Raw genomic sequence first — 24265 nt, forward strand, 5'->3', positions numbered from 1 at the left:
CCATGTTTCTGGTGTACTGACGGGCAGGAGTGAATGCACGGGTGTGTGCTGGGGACAGAACTCCGCTTGGCTCGAGTGGCGAATGGCTCCCTTTAATGGGTTGTGTGTGTCTGTGTGATGTGGTGGGGTCGTGAGGACATGATGACACAGAGGCTATTGGGAGCAGCTCTCGAAAGCACTGGCAGGTGGAATTTCAGAAATGGTGAGAAGGCAGGGATGGCTGGTGTATGTTTCATTTTTGTTTGAGCAACACATTGCCAGCCCTTGTGTGAGGGAATACATACTCAGAATTCCTTGGCATCCAGGGATGTTTAAAATTTACGTCTTGTAAGATACCCAACCACAACTAATGTAGTATCCTGTTTTCCCTGGATTTTCACAGAGGGTGGGCACAGTAGCAACACATTCCCCCCTCCACCAGCCCCCCACGGTACTTACATTTGGGTAAGGAAGCAAGGAGATGGTTCTCTATCATTTTCCCACTTCTACATGGATGTCTTATAAAATGCATTATTGATGTTTGCTGCTTTTGGGCTAATCAGGAAACTTGACAATTTGCAGAGAGCTAGAATAGCTGATACTTGGGGCTTGGTTATCGGGAAGCAGCTTAAAAGCACTGACCATAAGCTCTGGGAGGGCAGGAGATTCTGCCTGTTTCCCACTGTGTCCCTGGTGACCAGCTCAGCATTCAAGGTTCAGCTGTAAGAAGGATGGAGGAGCTAGTCCTCACTTCCCTCTTTTCTGGCGACTTTTGCTCAGTACAGTGGAGCCTCTTGGCAGAGTCCTCTCTCTGGCAGGAGAGCAGCCGGGGCCGTGCAGACACATCCTGGCCTCCCTCGGTGCCCAGCTCTCACCTTCTGGGCTGGGCCGCAGTTCGTGCAGTTAATGGACCCACTAAGAGCCAGTTCACCCATCAGCTCCACACGGATAATCTGAGCTGACACTCTGCTCTCTTGCTTCCCTCTGATCTGAGTTCCCACGAGGCTGGCAACTCATTATAGCCACTCAATGTGGTTAAGAGGTCCTTCTCACATTACACGGCCCACCGCGGCGTGGCTTCCCAGGGAAGGAAAGGCAAGGGGTGAAATTGCACGGAAATGACTGGGGTTCCAGGCCGTGCCTGGGAAGGCGGAGGAGGCTGGCCTGTGCAGAGTACACCGGGATTGTAGACGGTAAGATGAACACAGCACATGTCTGAGGCTCAGAAGACAGAACGCCCTGGGGCACTGGACCCATAGATTAAAACGAACAAAGGGAGATAGACAGTGGGCTGCCCCGGTGGCCCAGATGGTAAAGAATCTCCCTGCAATGCAGGAGTCCTGTGTTCGATTCCTGTGTTGGGAAAATCCCCTGGAGGAGGGCATGGCAATCCACTCCAGTATTCTTGCCTGGAGAATTCCATGGGCAGAGGAGCCTGGTGGACCACAGTCCATGGGGTCGCAGAGAGTCGGACACGACTGAGCGACTAACACAACAGCGACGACGCAACTGAGTGCGGCGACAGCTCCCCTAGCAGCAGAAGGCAGGGAGGCTGAATGCAAGAGGCTGTATCCCTTTTGGCAGTAGTGGAGAGGAGTTTGTACTGGAGTGAGACTCCTGAAAGAAGTGAGGCTGGAGGAGACTCAGAGGGGTGGGCAGGCAGTGGAAAGCTTGTCTAAGACACTTCAAGGGTCTGGCAGAAAAATCTTGAGAGCATCCTCCCAAATATGGTGAGGGCCAGGGTGACCTTTTGCAGCTGTCTGGCTAAATCCAGGTCCCAGAATCACTAGCAAATTGATAACACTGGCTTGGGGAAGTGGGGTTAGAAGAAGAGTAAAAAGAAGGTTCAGAGATGGGAGCTTCCACCTGTATTTGGGTGAGTGGACCGGTGTGGTGCAGTCTTCAGATTCGGGAGGCTTGAAGGACAGGCTGAGATCAGGATAAGCCCAGGGCCTGAGGCGCAAAAGGGGATGGAGAGTGAGGGCAGATTGTCCAAGAGTGGCCAGAGGAATCCCAGACCCTACAGAGACCCCTGAAGAGTAGGCAGGGACGGCATGGGTGTGAGCGTCAGGTTCTGCCTCCCTGGTGCTCAGGGGAAGAGGTCTAGGGGGAGCTGGGGAGCTCACCTCCTCCATCTCTACTGTGATCAGTAGATAAAGAAGACAGTTCTCTACTGGTCCATTTCCTCACAATGCTCAAGGACCCTTGCAAGCCTCCCTGCTCGGCTTAAACCCTCAACAAAGGCATGGAATCAGGTCACTTTAGAGGCCATAGGGCAGGAATTCAGCAGGGAACCCCAGAAACCACACAGGCTCTGGCATCAGGCAGGTCTGAGCGGCTTTGTCACTTGCCTTGGGCAAGTTAGGTAACCTGTCGGGAGGACTGTTCACTCGTCTGGAGAGTGGATGGTCAACAGCCAGTATGCATCTCACTCATGGGAAGGATCCAATAACTTATGTGAAGCTCTCAGCTTCATGCGTGATAACACCTCAGCGCTCAACATCCATCGGCTCAAAGGTCTAGGTGTGTGCCCAGCGTAGAGCCTGGCACACGGCAGCCACTCCATCAAAGTTTACTTCTCCTTTTCCTTATTTTCCTCTGTCTCCTTTGGCTTTAAATCTCTGTAATCTCAACATCAGAGAAGGCGATGGCACCCCACTCCAGTACTCTTGCCTGGAAAATCCCATGGATGGAGGAGCCTGGTAGGCTGCAGTCCATGGGGTCGTGAACAGTCGGACACGACTGAGCGACTTCACTTTCACTTTTCACTTTCATGCATTGGAGAAGGAAATGGCAACCCACTCCAATGTTCTTGCCTGGAGAATCTCAGGGATGGAGGAGCCTGGTGGGCTGCCGTCCATGGGGTCGCAGAGTCGGATACGACTAAAGCGACTTAGCAGCAGCAGCAATCTCAACATACTCTCTTATTCTCCTCAAACACATTCTAAGTGAAAAACAATGGACAGGACACACTTCACCCTTGAACAGGATACGTTTTACCCTTTTTTCTTCACACGCCACTGTCTTTGGAAGGTGAAGAAGAACTGCAGGATTTGCAAGGGCCGAAAAGCCTGTGTCAGTGGGGCTCCACCTCTGTCCTGCCCGGAGAGGGTTGCTGCGGCACTCAGGCGAGGCCCCTCCTAACCAGACCAAGGCAAGCATGCCCATTTACCAGGGAAGGGGCAGGACAGCCTCAGCCTGTGACCTGGGCTCTGGGGCCACCACACCAGCCCAGCCGCTCTGCCTCTAACTGGGCAGCTTTGGGCAAATCTCTTCAGCTCTCATGCATATTAAAAAGCAGAGATGTCATTTTGCTGACAAAAGTCTGTATAGTCAAAGCTATGGTTTTTCCATTTGTTGTGTATGGATGTGAGAGCTGGACCATAAAGAAGGCTGAACACCAAAGAGCTGATGCTTTCAAACTGCGGTGCTGGAGAAGACTTCTGAGAGTCCCTTGGACAGCAAGGAGATCAAACCAGTCAATCCTAAAGGAAATGAACCCTGAATATTCCCTGGGAGGACTGATGCTAAAGCTGAAGCTTCAATACTTTGGCCCCCTGATGCAAAGTGCTGACTCACTGGAAAAGACCCTGATGCTGGGAAAGACTGAGGGCAAGAGGAGAAGGGTCAACAGAGGACAAGATGGTTGGATGATCATTGACTCAAAGGACGTGAGTTTGAGCAAACTCCGGGAGATAGTGAAGAACAGGGAAGCCTGGTGTGCTGCAGTCCAAGGGGTCAAAAAGAGTCGGACACGACTGAGCAATTGAACAACAACTTCAGCTCTCCAGGTTACCATTTCAGTGTCTAGCAATCAATGGACCACGCCAGGCGAGCTCTGTTGCGGGGTGTTCCAGGTCTCACAATATGAGCCGAAGAGATGATGTCCAACTGCAGGGTCCAGTTGGCTCCCTGACTCCTGAGACTAAGCTCTGAACATGAATGACAGTTAGTGCCTCAGGCTTACCAACCGACCCTCTCCCCAATCCGTGCTTTGAATATAGACTTACCCGCTGCTTATCAGGGTCCACAAAGCGGATCCCAAAATAGTCTTTCTCCAGTAGATTCAGGTGGTGGCAGAGAAGGTCAAACAGGTATTGGCCTTTGGCATCTCTCTGCAAAGAAAGCAAGCTCCACTGAGAAACAGAGTGTAACTGTGTTTTGATGGTCATTAAAGGTCACTTGTGACAGTTGCATGAGGATATGGAAGGGATACATGTCCATAACCGTGTCCTCCACGTTGTGATGGATTCAACATTCTTGGGAATTCTGAAGCTTTTAACACCTGGAAGGAGCCCAAGAACCCTTCCTTCCACAAAGATAAGGCAGATAGAGTCAGGGAGGCCCAGTCCCCACCTCTAACGCACAGTTTTCCTTGCGACTGTTGGGCGGAACATGCTGAGTCTAGCTTGTATCCATCTCCATCACCAAGGCCACAGGTGAAGCCACCACCACCTCTCACCGCGGCCCCGGCCAGAGCCTTCTAGCTGGTCCTCTGTTTCTGGGCTCGCCCTCGCTCCACATGGCGGCCAGGGTGACCACCATTTAGACAAACATTTTTTTTTTTTTAGCTGAATAAGTAATGCAGGCACATAGTAAGATATTCAACCACACAAAAGCATATACTATGAAGAGGAAGTCTCCCTTGGACTTCACTTACCCTGTGCTACAGTTCCCCACCCCAGGAGCAACCCCTCACCAGCGTCTTGGGTATCCTCTTTTTTTTTTGGTTTTGACTTTTTTCTTTTTAATTTGAAGAGCATTATCTGGAAGAGAAGCCTGATGAGGAAACTAAGACAGAAGTAAAGAAAACTTAGTGAAAAATCACTAAGTCACGTTTCTTAACTTTTCCACCATGAAGAGCCTTAAGATATATTTCTCAAATATTCTCAACTGTAACACTTAGTTTAAAACATTTTATACTGCAAGCCCACACATGTATGCATATGTACATGAATGTGTGTACATGTCATTTATATACATGTACGTGCGTTATGTATCTACACACATAAATAATTAAAACAACTTGCACAAAATGCCCTCCCTACTATGTGAGATGTAGGGTGATATTTTAAGTGCTGTCTGTGACTTCACTTAGGTAATTTCAGAACCTCTCCTGAGTTGTGACCTACAATTTGAAATACACTATGTTAGAAGTTCTCGTCCCAAAAGTTCATCTCAAACTTGGATCCTCTTTCTTTTCTTTGGTATCCTTAATGTAGTTATATTTTATACCCAGACAAGCCTATATATACATATACATCTTCTCTTTTAAAAAAACATCAGCGGCATATTTTATACTATGGTCTGTCTCTTGGGATTTTTCCCCACATAGGGTCTCTTGTGACTCTTCCTATAGCAGCACATATACGTAAGCCTCACAGTTTTGAACTGCAGTGAGGACACCGTGATCTTTAATTACATTATAGCTCCTGCATAACGCTGTCAGCAAGGGGCTTGTCTTGCTCTCAGAAGAAAATCCAAACTGACCGTGGCCTCAAGGCCCTGCATAACCTGGTTCCGGCCTCCTTTCTGAACTCCCCCAAACCATCCTCCCTCCTCTCTGGCCAGTCTCTCTGCTCTTGAGCTAAGGCTCTTCTGCATCTTTGTGTCCTCTCTGCCTGGGATGCCCTCCCTCCACTCCTCGTCTCCCTGAGGTCTCAGCTCAGATGTCTCTGGTGCAGAGAAGTCTTTCCCCTAAAGAATGACCCCTCCTCGTCTCTTTATAGGTCCTTGGTTTATCCTATTTATTTCCTTCATGGCACTGACCAGCCTATCAGTGTATTGTTCATTATTTGTTTACTGATTTATCATCTGCTCCCTTTCTAGACTACAGTTTCCATGAGGGCAGAAGCCATCCCCCAGAATCTGGCACAGGGCTTGGCATATGGCAGGGACGTCCTCAATGCTTATTTGCTGAATCAATGAATAGCAGGTGGAGGGGTGGCCAGAAGGTTTTACAGACTGTCAGAAAATTAGATCCCTCGCTTCTACACCCATAACCTTCTTCTTCAGGGACCTGCCTGGAATGAGCTGGGAGGAGAATGGCTTGCAGGTGAGTGTCAGGACAGCAGGAGCTCTGCAAGTCAGTGTCTCCGGGCCTCTCCCCAGTGGTCTCCGCAGCTCAGCCAAGATGCTCGTCTCGGTGGATCTGTGTTTAGTGCTGCATCGAAATCAAGGTGGTCTTGTAAGATCTGAACCATCTCACCTGGGACAAGGCCATGGGGCGTTATGGGAGGGCCTGGCCCTGCTCCAAGAATGGGCATTCAAGACCTCTTCAGAAGATTTACCCCTCAGGGACTTCCCTGATCGTCCCATGGCTAAGACTCCATGCTCCCAATGCATGGGGACCAGGTTCGATCCCTAGATGGGAAACTAGACTCCACATGCTGCATCTAAGACCCAGCACAGCCAAATAAATAAAAATACATTTTAAAAAATATAAAGGAAAACGGTCTACCCCTCACTATTTCCCTTCTGCCAGCTCACCCAATACTTGTCAAAAAGAACTAGGGCAGGATAACAAATCTCTCAGCGTGTATATTAAGAAGCTTATCCTTGCAGGACTGGAAGGATGAGCGAGGGGACAGCTCAGCTAAGGAAGGTGGTATCACGTGGGCACCTCTCCCGCCTCTTCTGCGGGCCTCGTGCTCCCTCCCATGACACAGCCCTGAGGCAGCGGTCCCCATTCTTATACCCTTGGGTCTCCCACCAGAAAAAGCTACTCTCACAACAGAGCCTTGTCGTGAATCACCCTGGAACTTCAGCGAGACGGGTCGTAAAACCAGGTCTTTCAAAGGACTAAGAACAATGGTCACTGTGGGCAGGGCTGTCAACTCTTACTGATCCACCTGAGGGTGAGAAGAGCTTAAACTCATTTTTAAACGGAGGAAATAGGCTTAACCCTATCTCAAGCAGCACGTCCTGTTCTTATTCTCTCTCTCAAAGCAACTGAAATGGAATACTAAGAGACAGTGCATATGATGAACATTTTTCTCTACCAATTTTCCTTTGTACCAAGCTGGCTACTACACTGTGATCAGCTGGGGGTGAAGTTTCTTTTCTTTTTAAATCAAAGTATAGTTGATTTATAAGATTATGTTAGTTTCAGGTGAACAGCAGAGTGATTCAGCATTTTGGCATGTTATACTTCATGATAGGTTATTACAAGGTAATGGGTATAATTCTCTGCATGATATAATATATCCCTGTTGCTTACCTATTTTATATACGGTGGGGTCTAGTCGCTAAGTCATGTCTGAGTCTTGCAACCCTGTGGACTGTAGCCTGCCAGACTCTGCTGTCCATGGGAATTCTCCAGGCCAGAATACCGGAGTGGGTTGCTATTTCCTTCTCCAGGGGATCTTCCTGACCTAGGAATAGAACCAGGGTCTCCTGCGTTGCAGGCGGATTCTTTACCAACTGAGCTATGAGGGAAGCTGTATAGTCGTCTGTTAATCCCACACCCCTAATCTGTCTATCCTGGGGTGAGTTTTTTAGATTTATTATTTATTTTGGCTGGGCTGGGTCTTCACTACTGCGCTTGGGCTTTCTCTAGCTGCAGGTTTCTCATTACGGTGGCTTCTCTTGTTGTGGAGCTGGGCTCTAGGGTGTGTGGGCTCAGCAGTCATGGCAGACAGGTTTAGTTGGTCCTCGGCGTGTGGCATCTTCCTGGACCAGGGATGGAACCTGTGTCTCCTGCACTGGCAGGCGGATTCTTAACTTCCCTGGCCCACCAGGAAGTGCCCCGGGGGGGGGGGTTCTAATAGCTGAAGAAGTTGGCTTTCTTGCACACAACAACCATATTAGCAGGAGCCTGAGGCAGCCATGGGGAAATCGTGCTTCTGTGATAGAAATCACATGGGCTTTTAAATAAGAAACATGTCCGCCATAAAAACAACTTATTCTCTCGAGTTGATGGCTCAAATACACTTGCATGGCTCTTGGCTGGTAAGACCGTTAAGTTCAGTAGATCCAACCTCGGAGTTGTTCCACTTCACAGGAAGAAAAAGGAAGCACTGGCTTTTCTCCAGGTAGTCACAAAAAACAACAACAATAACAGCCACACAAGTACATCCTTTGTATCAGTACAAAAGGGTCTTTTTCTATTTCCCAGCATCTGGTGAAAAGCCTACTCCCCACCATGAAGTGATCGTTCTTGCAGGTTCCTGCCTACCCTACCTGTGGTGGACGCACGGCTTTGAGCTACTCGTGCAGACTAATGAAGACAAGCATCTCCCTTGCTGCGTCTCCAAGGCTGGAGGGAAGAGGGGAAGGGAGGCGTGGGCAGAGCTCCTCCTCAGAGCAGAACCCCACGGAGTTTAAATTCCCAGCAGAGACACAAAGGCAACACTGGGGCACCTGCCACGCAGGCCTGCAGTCACCCCTCCCTTGGAGCACGGGCCTGTGGCTGGTGGCCGGGCCCCAGGCGGCCTTTGGGGGAAGTCACATTCAGGTGGAGCTCGTGGTGGGCTCCCACAACAGGCCTCCGGCAGGGCCTAGCGTTTGGAGATTGAAAACTTCCTGGCTTGCACCGACAGATGCCCGCCGTGTCCTAGGAGTCCCTCTCTGTGGTCTCCCCGCCTTAAGCTGGGGCTTTCTGGACTACTCTCTGGCAGCCAGCCTTCTCCTCTGGTGGGACGGCAAAGCCCAGTGAGCCCACCTCCTTTCCCCTTGGCCGCAGTTGCCCTGGCGCTCCTCTCAGCCGGGTGCTCTGAGCTGGATGTTGTGCCATTGATGACACTGGGGAAACAGGCGCTCACGCTGACAGGTGATTACTGTCTAGTCACAGAGTCGGGGCTCCAAGCCCAAGGCCGTTTATCTTCGGGACAAGCGAGCCGAGGCAGAGCACCTGAATCCAGCTAAATCTCGGAGGTTATTCTCCTCACAAGGACATGAGTAAGGGCAAAACAGCGTATGAAGCACCCATCTAAAACATAAATTTACATTTTATGAACCATAATAGTACCTACACACATATTTTAAAATGGTAGTGCATAGACAGGCAACCTCTTAATTCTGTCTAGACGGTGCCCAGAATGATGCATGAGCTCCTCAGAACCGTTCTGCAGCTCTGAGGTCTGGAGAATTCATGCGCCTTCCTGGAGTGCCTGGTCTGGCTCTCCACGGTTTGTCCATTCTCCAGTGAAGGCATTGAGGCAGGAGGCAGGCTTGGGCCAGTGACCTAACCTGTTCAAGGTTCATCACATTTTCTGCCTCACAATCAATACCCCTGGGCAGGAGAACAGCATTTTTTTTTTTTTTTAACCCATCACAGGGTTGATCCCAGGGACTCTGGCCTGGTGCACCCTGATCAGAGGGGCTAACATGTAGAAAGCCCCCTACTCACTGGGCCTCACACTGTGCAATCCCACTTACCCGGAAGGCAGGCAGACTGTAAGTGCCAACTACATGAGTCATGAAGAGGGCAAGAGACACCACAACCTCCTCAGATCCTGGGTCCCAGGCAGCTAAGGGGAGCTGCCATGGCTTCATGGCCCTTCGAGAAGGCAGAGGGGAGAAGGAGGGTTGCAGAAGGTGGTACCAGCTCCCCCGTCCCCAAAACACAAGAGTCCAGGGGTGTGGAAAGGTCATGCCAGGATGGAGGGAACAAGAGTGGAATGAGTTGTCCTTGGGGGTCTCAGAGGGATGAGGCATCAGGGGTGGGACGAAACCCCTGCCTGTCCTGGCCTAACTTTACACTTCTTGTGGGACCAAGACTGGCTTTCTCATCTGTGTCCTCCAAGGGCATGCAGGCGCCGCCAGCTGCCAGGTTCACGAGCAGATGCTGAGAGAAAGCACTTTAATGTCACAGGGGGACAGCCACGTTAGCTCATCTTCTCAGGGCCGGGGCACGAGCACGTGGGGCAGGAAGTGTGAATCAGTTCCCGGGGCACCGTCCTGCCCTGCTGTTCGCACACTACGGTGGCCGGGCCTTCTGGGGCACAGGGAGGAGAGGGGCACAGATGCGACCAGCAGGGCACTGGATTTCTTCACCGCTGCACTTTCCATTTTCTTTGAAGGGCCCGAACTCCTGCCAAGCTCTGGGCCCAGGAGCCCACTTTTCTTGCTTAGCTGTAAACCAACAAAATCTGTCCAGGAACTGCTGAGGCTGCAGCTAGACAAGCAGCCGGCTCCCTCCAGGAGGAGATGGGGGTGGGGGGAGATGTTCCACTCCATGGAGAAATGCCGGGCAGCTCAGCACAGGGCCGGAAAGGAGCCCTCGCTCCTCACTCTCAGCGGAGACAGACTCCAGGGCTTGGCAGCAAGGCTGGGGCCCATGCAGGCACTTAGTATCTCGACTGCAGCACCAGGAGGTCCCAGCACTGCACTGGCACCAGTGGCTATGTGGCTCCTGGGGGGAGAGACCGGGGCCTAAGGAGGGAACTCGGAGTTCAGATGGAGAAAGAATGGCACGCACCTGGACTCCTGCAGCCACCTGCCCGGCTAGTCCTCAATAAACGCAGCACCTTCTTGAACCAATAGCCCACCCCTCCCCACTCAACAGGCAGGACTGAGAGAGTCGGGGTGCTTTCCATGATGCAAAGAGCTATCTGAGGTTCCGATGCCAGGTGTGGAGCCTCAGGGAGCCCCACTGGCAGTCCTCACTTGGGTCCGAGAACTGGCCGAGCTCAGCACCACATGGTGTGGTGGGCAGAGGACTTGCACACAGGGCAGGGCAAACACATTCCACCTGCAACACGGAGGTCACCGTGCCCAAGTCAGCGTCACGGGAGGGAGGGCTACATGTTCTGTCAGCACAGATGGCCCAAGCCAGACTCCACAGGGGCGACTGAGATCCTCTGAGCAGACCCCTCAAAGCGGCTGTCAGCTCGTAAGAGCAGGGCTAAGGAGAGGGCTAGACTTATTGAGTTATCAGTGATGATGTTTCCACAGCCAAGGCGCCCCTGCTCCTGTGCAGATTCCTTGTACTTGGGGAAGTTACCAGAAAGAAAAAAAAACAACACTGAGCTGAGCCTGAAGAAGAACAAGTGCGTCCATCTTTCCTACAGTGAGGCCACCTTTATAGTAAAGTGTCATTGTTTCTTGCTGCTGATAGAATACGTTTCAGTTGTATTTTTCCAGCCAGTATTGAATATCTCAGTGGACTAGTCATGTCACAGTTATGGAATTATGAAAACTCAGCCAAGCTTGTTAGGGGGGAAGAAAACAACAACTCAGCATTATGTGTGAAGCTCATATTCTCTCTTTCTTATACACACACACACCCTCTCATAAAACTATGCCTTCTCTACAACATGACGTCAGATGTCAGATAATTTGTAAGGAAAGCCCAGCATTTGGGGGGGCAAACAAACACTCCCTTGGAATGTAAACTGGTACAGCCACTACAGAAAAGAGTACGGAAGTTCTTCAAAAAACTAAAAATAGGGTCTTCTTTGTTGGTCCAGCGGTTAAGAATTCACCTTGCAATGCAGGGGACATGGGTTTGAGAAACTTCGCCCTCATGCCGCAGCTGCTGAAGCCCATGCGCCGTAACTGGAGTCTGCGCACAGCAGTGAAAGACCCTGCACGCTGCAACTAAGACCAACACAGCCAAATACATAAATTAATGTAAAACACCGAAAAACCTAAAAGTAGAGTTGCCATGTGATCTAGCAATCCCACTCCTGGGCATGTATCCGTACAAAACTACAACTCAAAAGACAGTAAAGAATCTGCCTGCAATGCTGGAGATCTGAGTTTGATCCCTGGGTTGGGAAGATCTCCTGGAGGAGGGCATGGAAACCCACTCCAGTATTCTTCCCTGGAGGAGAATCCCCATGGACAGAGGGACCTGGTGGGCTACAGTCCCTGGGGTCGCAGAGTTGGACACGACTGAGCGACTAGGCACACATAATTCAAGAAGATAACACGCACCCCAACACTCACAGCAGCACTATTCACAACAGTCAAGACATGGAGACCTAAATGTCTGCTGACCCATGAATGGGTAAAGAGGACATGCTACATATACACAATGGAACGCTCCTCAAGCATAAAAGGAGGAGATTCTGCCACTTCAGCTGCATGGATGGATCTAGAGATGATCATACTAAGTGGAGTCAGAGAAAGACAAATACCATACGATATCACTTTCATGTGAAATCTAAAACATGGCATAAATGAACTTATCTATGAAACAGAAACAAACTCACAGACACAACAGACTTGTGGTTGCCAAGGGTGAGGGAGGAGGGGGAATGGATTGGGAGCTTGGGATTAGCAGATGCAAACTATTATATACAGGATGGATAAACACCAGGTCCTACTGTATAGCACAGGGAACTATGTTCAATATCTTGCGATAAACCATAATGGAAAATAATATGAATTAGAATGTATATGTGCATAACTGAATCACTATGCTATACAGCAGAAATTAGCACAACATTGCAAATCAACTATACTTCAAGAAAACAAATTAAAAAAACAAATTACTTAAAAAAAAAAACAGACATCCCTTTGCACCCAACCCTAGAGATAGTAAACTGACGATACATTTTATTGTCTTTTTTCCCTCAAAGGACAAATGCACATGCTATTTGTCAAGCCCAGGAATTTCTGGGGTTAAGGGGAGTGGCCTGTGTGGCCAGGGTCAGGAGCGCCGTGTCAAGCTCAGCATCCTCACCGGTTCTCATAATCCTGCCGCCTTTCCCTCAGCCTCTCTGACCCTCAGTGGGAAACTGTTTATTGGCCACTACCAACAAACGTGGTGAATTCTGAGTGGGACACATCCCATGATGAAAGAGGCCAGGATTTCTGAGTCCTGGTACAATCTCCTTTTCAATTATCCTATCAGGTCACTTGTATTCCCTTGGAGTTGAGGTGGAGGCAAAGAGAGCAGAGAGGGGAAGGGCCCTGGGAAGGTTCACTGAGGATAAGCCCTGGGCTTGGAGCCAAAGCTCTGCTCTGGCAGTCCTCAGCTTGTGACCTTGGACCTGTCCCTTAATCTATCTGAGCTTCTGTTTCTTTAGCTACAAAATAAGGTTAACACTACATCTCTCAAAGGATTACTATGAGGATCAAAACCAGAGACATAACGGGCATAAGGACCCTGTGCATTTTTCCAACTAACTTCCTCTGCCTCCTGTAACCTCTTCTTCCTTTAGGCTGAGTGGACTTGTACATGACAAGGCCTTAGTGACGAGGCTGTGTTCTCCCTGGACAAGAACACTCGGGTGGAGCCTGGCTACATGCCCACCTTTGCAGCACCCCTGAGCTGGTGGGGATAGCCACCACTATGGAAATGTTCTCCATGGGGCTCTCAAGGCACAGATCTGCATCTTCTCCTTATCCCAAAGTTATTTTTCCCAGACAAGGTCAGAAGTAGAAAATATCAAATATCTGCAATTAACCCAAACCCTTCAGAGGCTTGGCAGAACAAATAAAACTCAAAGTTAGTAGAAGGAAAGAAATCATGAAGATCAGAATAGAAAGAAAGTAGAGATGAAGAAAACAATAGAATGGATCAATGAAACGAAAATCTGGTTCTTAAAAGAAGATAAACAAAATTGATAAAACTAACCAGACTCATCAAGAAAAAAAAGAGAGGTCTCAAATCAAGAAAATTAGAAACAAAAAAGTTACAAGGGAAGCACAGAAATACGAAAGATCATAAGAGATTACTACAAGCAACTATAGGCCAATAAAATGGAAAACCTCGAAGAAATGCACAAATGCTTAGGAAGGTACAAACTTTCAAGACTAAAGCAGGAAGAAATAGCAAATATGAACATTCCAATCACAAGTACTAAAATTGAAACTGTAATTTAAAAACTCCCTCAAAAAACAAAAGTCTAGGACCAGATGGCTTCACCGGTGAGTTCTATCAAACTTATCCTCAGTGAACCTTAAAGAAGAGTTAACATCCATCCTTATGAAGGTCTTCCAAAAAATTACTAAGGAAGTAACACTTCCAAGCTCATTCTTCAAGGCACCATTACCCTTATACCAAAACAAAAGATATCACAAAAAAGAAAATTATAAGGCACTATCACTAATGAAAACAGACATAAAAATCTTTAAAAAAATACTATCAAACCAAATCCAACAATACATTTAAAGGATCATAAACCATCATCAAGTGTGATTTATTCCAAGGATGCAAGGACTCTTTCAGTTCAGTTCAGTCACTCAGTCACGTCCGACTCTTTGTGACCCCAGGAACCACAGCACGCCAGGCCTCCCTGTCCATCACCAACTCCCGGAATTTATCCAAACTCATGTCCATAAGGACTCTTTAATATATGCAAATCAATCAATGAGATACACTGCATTAACCAACTGAAGAATAAAAACTGAAGAATAAATATGATCATCTCAATAGATGCAGAAAAAGCTTCTGATAAAATTCAGCATCCATTTATGTTAAAAACTCCCCAGAAAGTGGGCGTAGAGGTTTCTCCAGAAATCTACCACAACATAATAAAAGCCACATACAACAAACTGACAGCTAACATTTTCAACAGTGAAAAACTGAAAGCATTTCCTCTAAGTTTAGGAATAAGACAAGGGTGCTCATTCTCACCACTTTTATTCAACATAGTTTTGAAAGCCCTAGCCATGGCAGTCAGATTAAGAAAACAAAAAGAAAGAAAAGGAATCCAAATAGGAAAATAAGTAAAACTATTAACTATTTGCAGATGACATGACACTGTACATAGAAAATCCTAAAGACACAACCAGAAAACTACTAGAACTCAATGAATTCAGTAAAGTTGCGGATACAGAATTAACACACAGAAATCTCTGACATTCCTATACACTAACAGTGAAAGATCAGAGAGAGAAATCAAGGAAACAATTCCATTTACCAGTGCATCAAAAAGAATAAAACACCTAGAAATAAGCCCAAGGAAGCAAAAGACCTGTATGCAGAAACTAAGATGCTGATGAAAGAAGTCAAAGATGATACAAACAGATGGAGAGCTATACCTTGCTTTAGAACTGGAAGAATCAATATTGCCAAAATGACTGCACTACCCAAAGCAACACACAGATTCAATGTATTATCTATCAAATTACCAGTGGCATTTTTCACAGAATTAGAACATTTTACAATTTGTATGGAAACACGAAGGACTCCAAACAGCCAAAGCAATCTTAAAGAAAAAAATGAAGCTGGAGGAATCAGGCTCCCTGACTTCAGACTATACTATAAAACTACAGTGATCAGAGCAGTTTGGTACTGGCACAAAAACAGAAATATAGATCAATGGAACAGGATAGACAGTCCAGAGATAAACCCACATACCTATGGTCAACTAATCTATGACAAAGGAGGCAAGAATATACAGTCTCTTCAATAAGTGGTGCTGGGAAAAATTGTAAAAAAAAATTGCAAAAACACTGTAAAAAAAAGAAAATTATAAAAAATATGTAAAAAATGAAAATTAGAACACTGTAACTCCATGCAAACAAAAAATTCAAAATGGATTAAAGACCTAAATGTAAGGCCAGACACTATAAAACTCTTAAAGGAAAACATAGGCAGAACATTCTCTGACACAATTTTGCAGCAGTATGTTTTTTTTTTTCAGCAGTATCTTTTTTTGATCCACTGCCTAATGAAAATAAAAACAAAAATAAACACATGGGACCTAATTAAACTTAAAATTTTTTGCACAGCAAAGAAAGCCATAATCAAAATGAAAAGACAACCCATAGAAGGGGAGAAATATTTGCAAAGGAAGTGACCAACAAGGGATTAATATCCAAAATATACAAACAGCTCATGCAGCTCAATATCAAAAAAACCCAAACAACTCAAGCAAAAATCTCTGATGAAGGTGAAAGAGGACAGTGAAAACAGTGGCTTAAAACTCAGTATTAAAAAAACTAGGATCATGGCATATGGTTCCATCACTTCATGGAAAATAGATGGGGAAAAAAATGGAAACAAGGGCAGATTTTATTTTCTTGGGCTCCAAAATCACTGCAGATGGTGACTGCTGCCATGAAATTAAGACACTTGATCCTTGAAGAAAAGCTATGACCAACCTAGACAGCAGATTAAAAAGCAGAGATGTTACTTTGCCAACAAAGGTCCATATAGTCATAGCTATGATTTTTTCAGTATTCACATATGGATATGAGATTTAGACCATAAAGAAGGCTAAGCACTAAAGAACTGATGCTTTCTAACGATGGTGCTGGAGAAAACTCTTGAGAGAGCCTTGGACAGCAAGGAGATCAAACCAGTCAATCCTAAATTATTCACTGGAAGAACTGATACAGAAGCTGAAGCTCCCAATACTTTGGCCACCTGAAGTGAAGAGCTGATTCATTGATCAAGACCCTGATTCTGGGAAAGATTGAGGAAAGGAGGAGAAGGGAGCAACAGAGGATGAGATGGTTGGATGGCCTCACTGAATTAGTGGATATGAGTTGGAGCAAACTCTGGGAGATTGTGAAGGACAGGGAAGCCTGGCGTGCTGTAGTCCATGGGGTCACAAAGAGTCAGACATGACTCAGTGACTGAACAACAACGAAGCAGGCAGAAGATCTAAATAGATATTTCTCCAAAGACACTCAGATGGCCAAAAACACATGAGAAATGCTCAATAATCGCTAATTATTAGAGAAATGCAAATAAAAACTTATAAGGTATTACCTCATACCGGTCAGAATGGCAAAGAAACCTACAAACAATAAATGCTGGAGAGGGTGTAGAGAAAAGGGAACCCTCCTACACCGTTTGTGGAAATGTAAATGGATACAACCATTATGGAGAACAGTATGGAGGTTCCTTAAAAAACCAAATATAGAACTGCCATATGATCACAATCCTACTCCTGAGCATATATCCAGAGAAAACCATAGTTTAAGAAGATAATGCACCCCAGTGTTCACTGCAGCACTGCTTTCAGCAGCCAGGACATAGAAGCGACCTATGTGTCCACTGACAGAGGCGTGGATAAAGGAGGTGTGGTACATATATACAGTGGAGTAGTACTCAGCCACAAAGAAGAACAAAATAATGCCATCTGCAGCAACACGGATGGACCTCGAGATTCTCATACTGAGTGAAGCCAGTCAGACAGAGAAAGACAAATATCATGTGATATTGCTTATATGTGGAATCTAAAAAACAATGGTACAGATGAACTGATTTACAAAACAGAAACTGAGTCATGGATGTGGAAAACTAACTTATGGTTATCTGGGGGGAAAGGGATAAATTGGAAGATTGGGACTGATATATACACATTACTATATATGAAGCAGACAACTAAGAAGGACCTTCTGTACAGCATAGGGAATTCCACTCTATACTCTCTAATAACCTACACGGGAAAAGAATCCAGTGGACTTCCTCTTGGAGTCCGCAGATGACTGCCCATCCTCATGGCAGGTGAAGGGCGAAGAAGGGACAAGTAGAGCTTATGGCTCCCAGTTTGGATGCCCAAGTTCCCCAGAGCTCACCCAGTCACTCACAGCTGCTGGCGTCCTTAGCTAGGACCAGACTGGTCATTCTCACTGCTGCTCCTGAGAAGGACAGCCAGGGCCTCCCTTGAAAAGTCTCTCCTCAGAGCAGCAGGACTCTGAGGGCGGGCTCCAGGCCTAGCTCTTGCCCTGTGGTCCCACTGATGGATGCCCTACGCCCTTTCCCAGCACTAAGTGGAGACAACCTCATTGCAATAACAAAACTGAAGTCCCAGGAGAGGAGTGAGACAGCTGGGGCCCGAAGACAAGCAGGTGGTGGGAAGATGGTTTACTGCGCAAATGCTGAGGCCTGGCGAAGCAATAGGACAAACCCCAAATCTCCCAACAGCAGCTATGTCAGTGGTGCAGCAGGGTGGAGAGGAGAGGTGAGGTAGGAGGCAACGGCTCGCTCTCTTGAAAACCGAGTTTCCTTAATAAATTCAGCACCATACCATGCTCTGGACCATTGCTGCCAACTGGAGCCTGCACTGGAATCACCTGGAAAGTTGTTAAAACAGAATGCTGGGCCCCTCTTCTAGACTATCTGGTTCTGTGGGTCTGGAGGGGGCCTAATGAGATCCAGTGATGCCAAAGCTGATGGCCTCACAGGACTAGATCCACCCTTCTCCAGCACCTGTGGGTCACCAGCAGCTTACAGGGCAAAGCCTGCAGGAGTATAGGGGAGAGAAAGTAGGTATTTGAACTCCATGACAATCCAGCTCTGTTGGTACAATTCTCACTTTTTTTTATCTTTCACGTTCTCTTGTACCAAGAGTACCAACTTCAGTGCCCTTGGCTTGGGAATTTAATACTACAGAGGAGCTCTGTCTCTCCCCTCCAGGTTTCCCAATTCTGCCTTTCACGCCAGTGGGCAGCTGCCCAATTCTGGCTGCAGAGTTCAAGTCCCCAATTACCATCTACTTTCAATGGCTAAGTAGCACAAAATTCACTGCCCTTTTGCCATGAACTAAATCATCAGAAAATAAAGCTGGCAGGTAGCATCAAACCCAATTCGGAGAAAGAGCTGCCTTCTCGCCTCAGTTCTGCCAGTGGCCAAAGTCTGTTGCAGAACATTTCTCTGCTGGCCTCCAGGATGTCTTGTCTAGGAGGTGGGCTGGGAGCCACCCCAGACCTCTGCCTGCACCCGCCGCTGCCTGGATCTGTGCTCCTCCAGCTTCTCAGTCCCGCCCTCTGTCTGGGCTGTCGTGACCAATCGGTCTTCTCCTTCCTCTTTGCTGGGCGAGGATACAGATGCACCTCTATCAAGGGATGGGCAAGTGGATGGGTATGAGATGGGTTCCAAGCCAGGGAGGCAAGTCTTCTGTGTCCAGCTTTGAGCAGGCAGCTGGGGCATGGGGGAGTAAGGAAAGGCGAATCCTGAGTGCCATCTCTTGGGCAAGTCATCTCTCTCTCTGAGCCTCAGTTTCCCTCTGTCTAAATGATTTCATGTCCCCTTGTGGCCCAGAGTCTTTGATTCTCTTTTCAGTTGACCAGAGTTGTCACACTCCAGGTTTGTCTTAAGTGAGGATTAAAAAAGGAAGTGGGAGAAAAAGGGTAAATCCAGTAATTTTACAAAGTAATGTTTATTAAGACATTTATCGCTAGTGTAATTAACTTTAAAAAACTCAGGGCCATTGCTCAAAGTAAATGGGAAGAGTAACTAAACAGAATTCATTCAATTCTGGAAACTGCCTCTAGCAGGTCTGAGACAGTGAAGACCATTTACGTCAAACTGTTATAACACAATGAGTCTGGTCATTTTACATTCCGCTGTGAACTACAGAAAAGTCCTCTTAGATCCTTCCAGGGAAAGGGAAACACAGCTCTGCTTCCAGGAAGGTATCTAGCTGGGTCCCTGCCATTGGAAAGGGAATTAAAAGTTCAATACTGGAAAAGACTAATCATTACATCTGCGTAATTATATTGATGTGAATCTCAGAGCCAAGTTCCTTTCAGGGAGCTGATGTTGGAAAACACTGCTCTGCTCCTAGGATCATGGGGAATAGGATTAGGATGTTTTTAATTTCTGGAAATTATCAGACATCTTCCTATGGGCAACTTTCACGTTTCTAGGTGTTTCTTCTTTCTCTCACAGTTTTTCTGATGCTCTGCCTGTCTTTCTGAAACACTTCCTGACACCTGGCCAAGATGCCCAGGATCTTTGGGCTTCAGATCAACAGGTGATAAATAACACAGGATTGGATACCTGCCTTATCAGTTGTCACAGGTTACACAGGAAGTGGCTCTGGAATAGGGTTTAGCACACAGGATGTTTTAAGGAGTGCTCGTGAAATTGACACTCATGGCAAGAAAGCTGGACTAGGCAGAGGGAGAAGGCAGGGTGGGATGCAGGCCTGGTGTCAACCTGGCTGAACTATGTTGAGCTCTGGAGCTAGAATGGTCCTTCAGAACCAAAACAGCCAGGCCTTGTATACCCGTCCCTGGGCAACCATGGGATATGGACTGCTGCCAATGGCAGCACCCCCTGGGGGATTGGGTGGGACATCAGAATCCATTATGTCACTCTCAACACAAAACCAAAATCATAACTACTGTTTCTTAAGATAAATGTGCAAAACATTCTACAAACATTCTCTCTAATGTTAACAATCCCGTTTGAAAGGGTTCTATTAATCTTATTTTACAAGAGAGGAAACCAAGGCCTAATGAGTTAAATGACATATCTAGGATCATACAACTAGTATACGGGGCTCAGATCCAGGCTTGCCTTGCCCCAGAGTTCACATGCTTCCATTATGCTGGACTCCCGTCTATCGATTTTTCTCATGTGGTCCCTGTGGAAGGAACCTACGGCTCCATCCTTCCATGCACTTTAGGGTGGGATTTATAATTCTTGGACTTTATGTCCAAATGCATAGCTAAAGCCCACTGCTTGAAATTTTTTATGACTCTCAGACCTGGGCACTATTGGCCTGCTTCAAGCAGAAAACCACTCCTGGGACCTGCCCTGATGGCCCCGTAGTTAAGAATCCAGTTTCCAATGCAGGGGACATGGGTTTGAGCCCTGGTCGGGGAACTAAGACCCCACATGCTGTGGGGAAACTAAGACTATGTGCCACAACGAAGACCCAGGGCAACCAAAATTTAAAAAAGAAAGGAAGCCATTCCTGCTGGAAAAAGCGATGCCAGGCTTTTCCGCGAGGCTAAGCAAAGGGGGGATACCCTTCAAAACCTAACAGGAAACCAATAATTTAGTCAACGATCTTTGAAAATGATGAATAAGAAATAAGCAGCATTTAAAGCCAGATTTCTTATGTTATTTTCTTTTAGATTTTTTTTTTTGAGGGGATCAGAACATTTTCAAATCTTTATACACAGGAGGTTAGAGATCGGCTGGTAACGAACCCTGAATCCCCTAGATGGGGGAGCTGAGCCAGGGGCTGGGTGTCACACGAGAGGTCACATGCGCTCTTTCCATCCCCCTAAAGGCTGTTATCAATCCTGGTATTCCTCTGTACACTCCAGATAGCCTTAATCTTTAACACAAGTATAGGTCAGAGGAAGTTTTCAGCTCATGGCAAGACATGTTGCTGACCCAGAAAAACGATGTATCAATGGCAAGTTTATTGGGCTCTGTGGGTCTTTCTCCTCAGGTAGAGCATCTAATGTTCTCCAAGGTGTTCTTTTTAACTTATCAACAGTGCCTACCTAGGAAAGCATGTGACATCAGACTGGAAGAGGACAGAGCCAATGGAATGGGGTCTAAGCAGCCTCCCTGTGTGTTCAAGTCCTTCCTGCACCTCATGTAAGAATTCTTTTGAAGCCGTATGATTGATACCTCATCTCCCTGCCCAGGAGGACTCCAGAGATGAAGAGTGAAGGGGTGATCCTCTCCATTTTCCTTTCACTAGAGGTGAACCTTTGGAGAAGGAAATGGCAACCCACTCCAGTATTCTTGCCTAGAGAATCCCAGGGATGGGGGAGCCTGGTGGGCTGCCGTCTGTGGGGTCGCACAGAGTCGGACATGACTGAAGCGACTTAGCAGCAGCAGCAGCAGCAGAGGTGAACCTTATTTTGGCGAGGGGAAGAGTTTCTCACACATTACAGTGAGCAGATCAATTTCATAACAGAGGTATGTGCAGGGAAAGTGGGATGGAATGAGACTACCAGAAAGATCTCACAAAGGAAGGAAGTGACATACCGAGTCCTGTAGGACGCACAGAGCTTGCCAGCCCACGAGTGGGAGAAACGCACAGGGAACGGCATGTCCAGAGCAGCGCATGTTCTAGGAATTTTACCACCTGCCAAGGCCAAGGTCTGTTGCAGGAGATCAAGGTGAAATACAGAGAGGCAGATAAGGGTCAGGTGCTGAATGGCTGCATATGCTATGCTAAGGACTTTATTCTGTCAGTGATGGCAAGGAGAGTCAAGATTTTAAGTGGGAATAAGATGTAAGCGGGTTTCATGTTGGTGGAGGATTAGAAGATGGTAAGACTCTAAGAAAGTGAAGTAAGTCAGAAAGAGAAAAATGAATATTGTATATTAATGCTTAATATAGAATGTAAAAAATGGTATAGATTATCTTATTTACAAAACAGCAATAGAGACACAGAGAACAAGTGTAAGGACACCAAAGAGGGAAGGGGTTGGGGTGGGAGGAATCGGGAGATTGGGATTGACCTGTATACACTATTGATGCTATGCATAAAACGTAACTAATGAGAACCGACTGTGTAATTCAGGGAACTCAACTCAGTGCTCTGTGGTGACCCAAATGAGAAGGAAATCCAAAAAAAGAGGGACATATGTATATGTATAGCTGATTTACTTTGCTGTACAGTAGAAACGAACAATATTGTAAAGCATCTACACTCCAACAAAAATTCATTTAAAAACAAGAACGTGACTCCATGTTTCGAAAGGGAAGATCAGATAGAAAGTCACTGTGACAATCCACATGAGCTTTTTTTTTTCTTTTTTAATTATTTCCAAGTTTTTGTGGGCTGTGCTGCCCAGCATGTAAGATCTTAGCTCCCCATGCAGGGATCAAACCCATGCCCCCTGCAGTGGAATCACAGAGTCCTAGCTACTGGATGGCCAGGGAAGTCCCCAGATGAGCTTTGATGGACACACAGACTAAGACAATGATGACAAGGATAAAAATGGGATAGATCAAAGAAATATTTAGGGGGCAGAATACACAGTGTTTCAGTGACAAATCTGAAGAGAGGTAGGCGTGACTGAGAAGCAGAACTGGAAGACAAGGTCCACAATTTCAGGTCAGTAAGGAGGCTGGGAGAAGAGGTTGAAAGTTATCTTTAAATTGAGCATTATCACAGCGACTTTGGTGAGTGGGTCATTAATTCTTCCAAGACCCGACTACTGAATTAATTAAGGAAATAATTAAGATTTCCCAGATCAGCCAGTACATTGATTTATTTTTAGAGCACAGTGGTTTTGGCAAATCTTATTAAAAAAAAAAAAGTTTACTAGAATACATTTCCTCCTTACAGGTAACACTGTTGAATTCAATTATTAAGGCATAGAAGTCATGTTTGTATGAACAAAGCTTTGTACACTTCTTTAAAGTTAGCTTTAGATGCTCTCCTGTGATCTTCCATAGTATTCGGGACATACTACCCCTCTCAAGATGTTGTAATGATCTACTAATTTGTCATGGAGGCAGGGTGGAGGGACAGGGACCTTGTCTTATTCCTTTGGTATGCCTAATTCTTGAAACACAGCAGGCACTCAAGAAAAGAAATCTTGACTGAATAAAAGCTGTAAAAACTAAAAGTAGTAAAGTATATCTAACAAATCCCATTAAGAGTGCCTTTTCCTTAGACTGGCCTCAGCAGAACTGAGACTAATTGTGCACAAAATCCTGTGGGGATGCTCCTCTCGCGCCAGCAGCTGAGACTCAGCACCAATTTCAAGTGTTACGTCAGTGATCACTTTCACACCAAGGAGAGTCGATTTCAGGTGCAGGGAAATACAAAAACACATCTCACGATTTAGCCCATCGGCAGGCACTCTGGAGGCAATGTTTTTCTCATCACTAAGATTCTTATTCAAGAAATATATTAAGAGAATGGCTGGTACTTATATTTAATCGTCAAATTAGCCATGACAACTGCAAAATGTTTTCACTTTCAGTTGAATCTCAAAAGCTTCATTTGCATTTTCTCTGACTCAGGGATATTGTTAAGAAAATGCCAGGGTGGCTGGCATAGGGGTGGACCGGGGGTGGGGGTGAGAGAGGATGTTTCCTCCTTGGTTCTTCTAAATTGATTTAAATATTTTAAATCAGTCATCTCTGACCTGTCATTAGGTCACTTGTCCATATACTTTTTTTTCCCCCAATTCAGTTCAGTCTCTCAGTCGTGTCTGACTCTTTGCAACCCCATGAATCACAGCATGCCAGGCCTCCCTGTCCATCACCATCTCCCAGAGTTCACTCAAACTCACATCCATTAAGTCGGTGATGCCATTACAGCTGCTATGAATTTACAATTTAAGAATTTGTGAAGGTCAAAAACATAGAATTCCAACTAATCTCTGAAATGATAGCCTCAAAGACAAGAGTCCCTCACTGCCCCCTCCCTCTCCGGGAGCAATCTAGTGCGATCTAGTACAAGGGCCACCACTGAGATGCAGGCATTTCCAAATGCAGCAACACTGAAACTCATTATAAGTTTTAACAACTAGCTTTTCAGTCTATGGGGCTTTGACAGCCTAAATTTAGGTCTCCTTAATGGAATAGCTTTGCTTTAGAGAACAGATTATGTCAAGGGCTTTATAACCCTATTCTCCCCCAAATTCATTTAACTTTACTCATTTGGAACAATGGAAGAGAGAAATAGCCAGGAGAAGGCCAGGATTACTTAGCAGAGTCTCA

The 24265-nt window shown here is 46.4% G+C and overlaps 1 protein-coding gene across 4 annotated transcripts in view; it reads right to left on the minus strand.

Moving 5' to 3' along the window:
* The window catches only part of FRMD5 (FERM domain containing 5), a 320560-nt gene that overhangs the window by 38049 nt on the left and 258246 nt on the right, over nt 1–24265 (minus strand). For all 4 annotated transcript variants that reach the window (XM_069558868.1, XM_069558870.1, XM_069558871.1 and 1 more), the window contains one exon: nt 3990–4094. In XM_069558868.1, the coding sequence (XP_069414969.1) occupies nt 3990–4094 (105 nt within the window). The remainder of the gene's footprint in view (nt 1–3989; nt 4095–24265) is intronic.

The sequence above is a fragment of the Ovis canadensis genome, chromosome 18 (assembly GCF_042477335.2).
Source record: "Ovis canadensis isolate MfBH-ARS-UI-01 breed Bighorn chromosome 18, ARS-UI_OviCan_v2, whole genome shotgun sequence".
Classification (NCBI taxonomy): domain Eukaryota; kingdom Metazoa; phylum Chordata; class Mammalia; order Artiodactyla; family Bovidae; genus Ovis; species Ovis canadensis.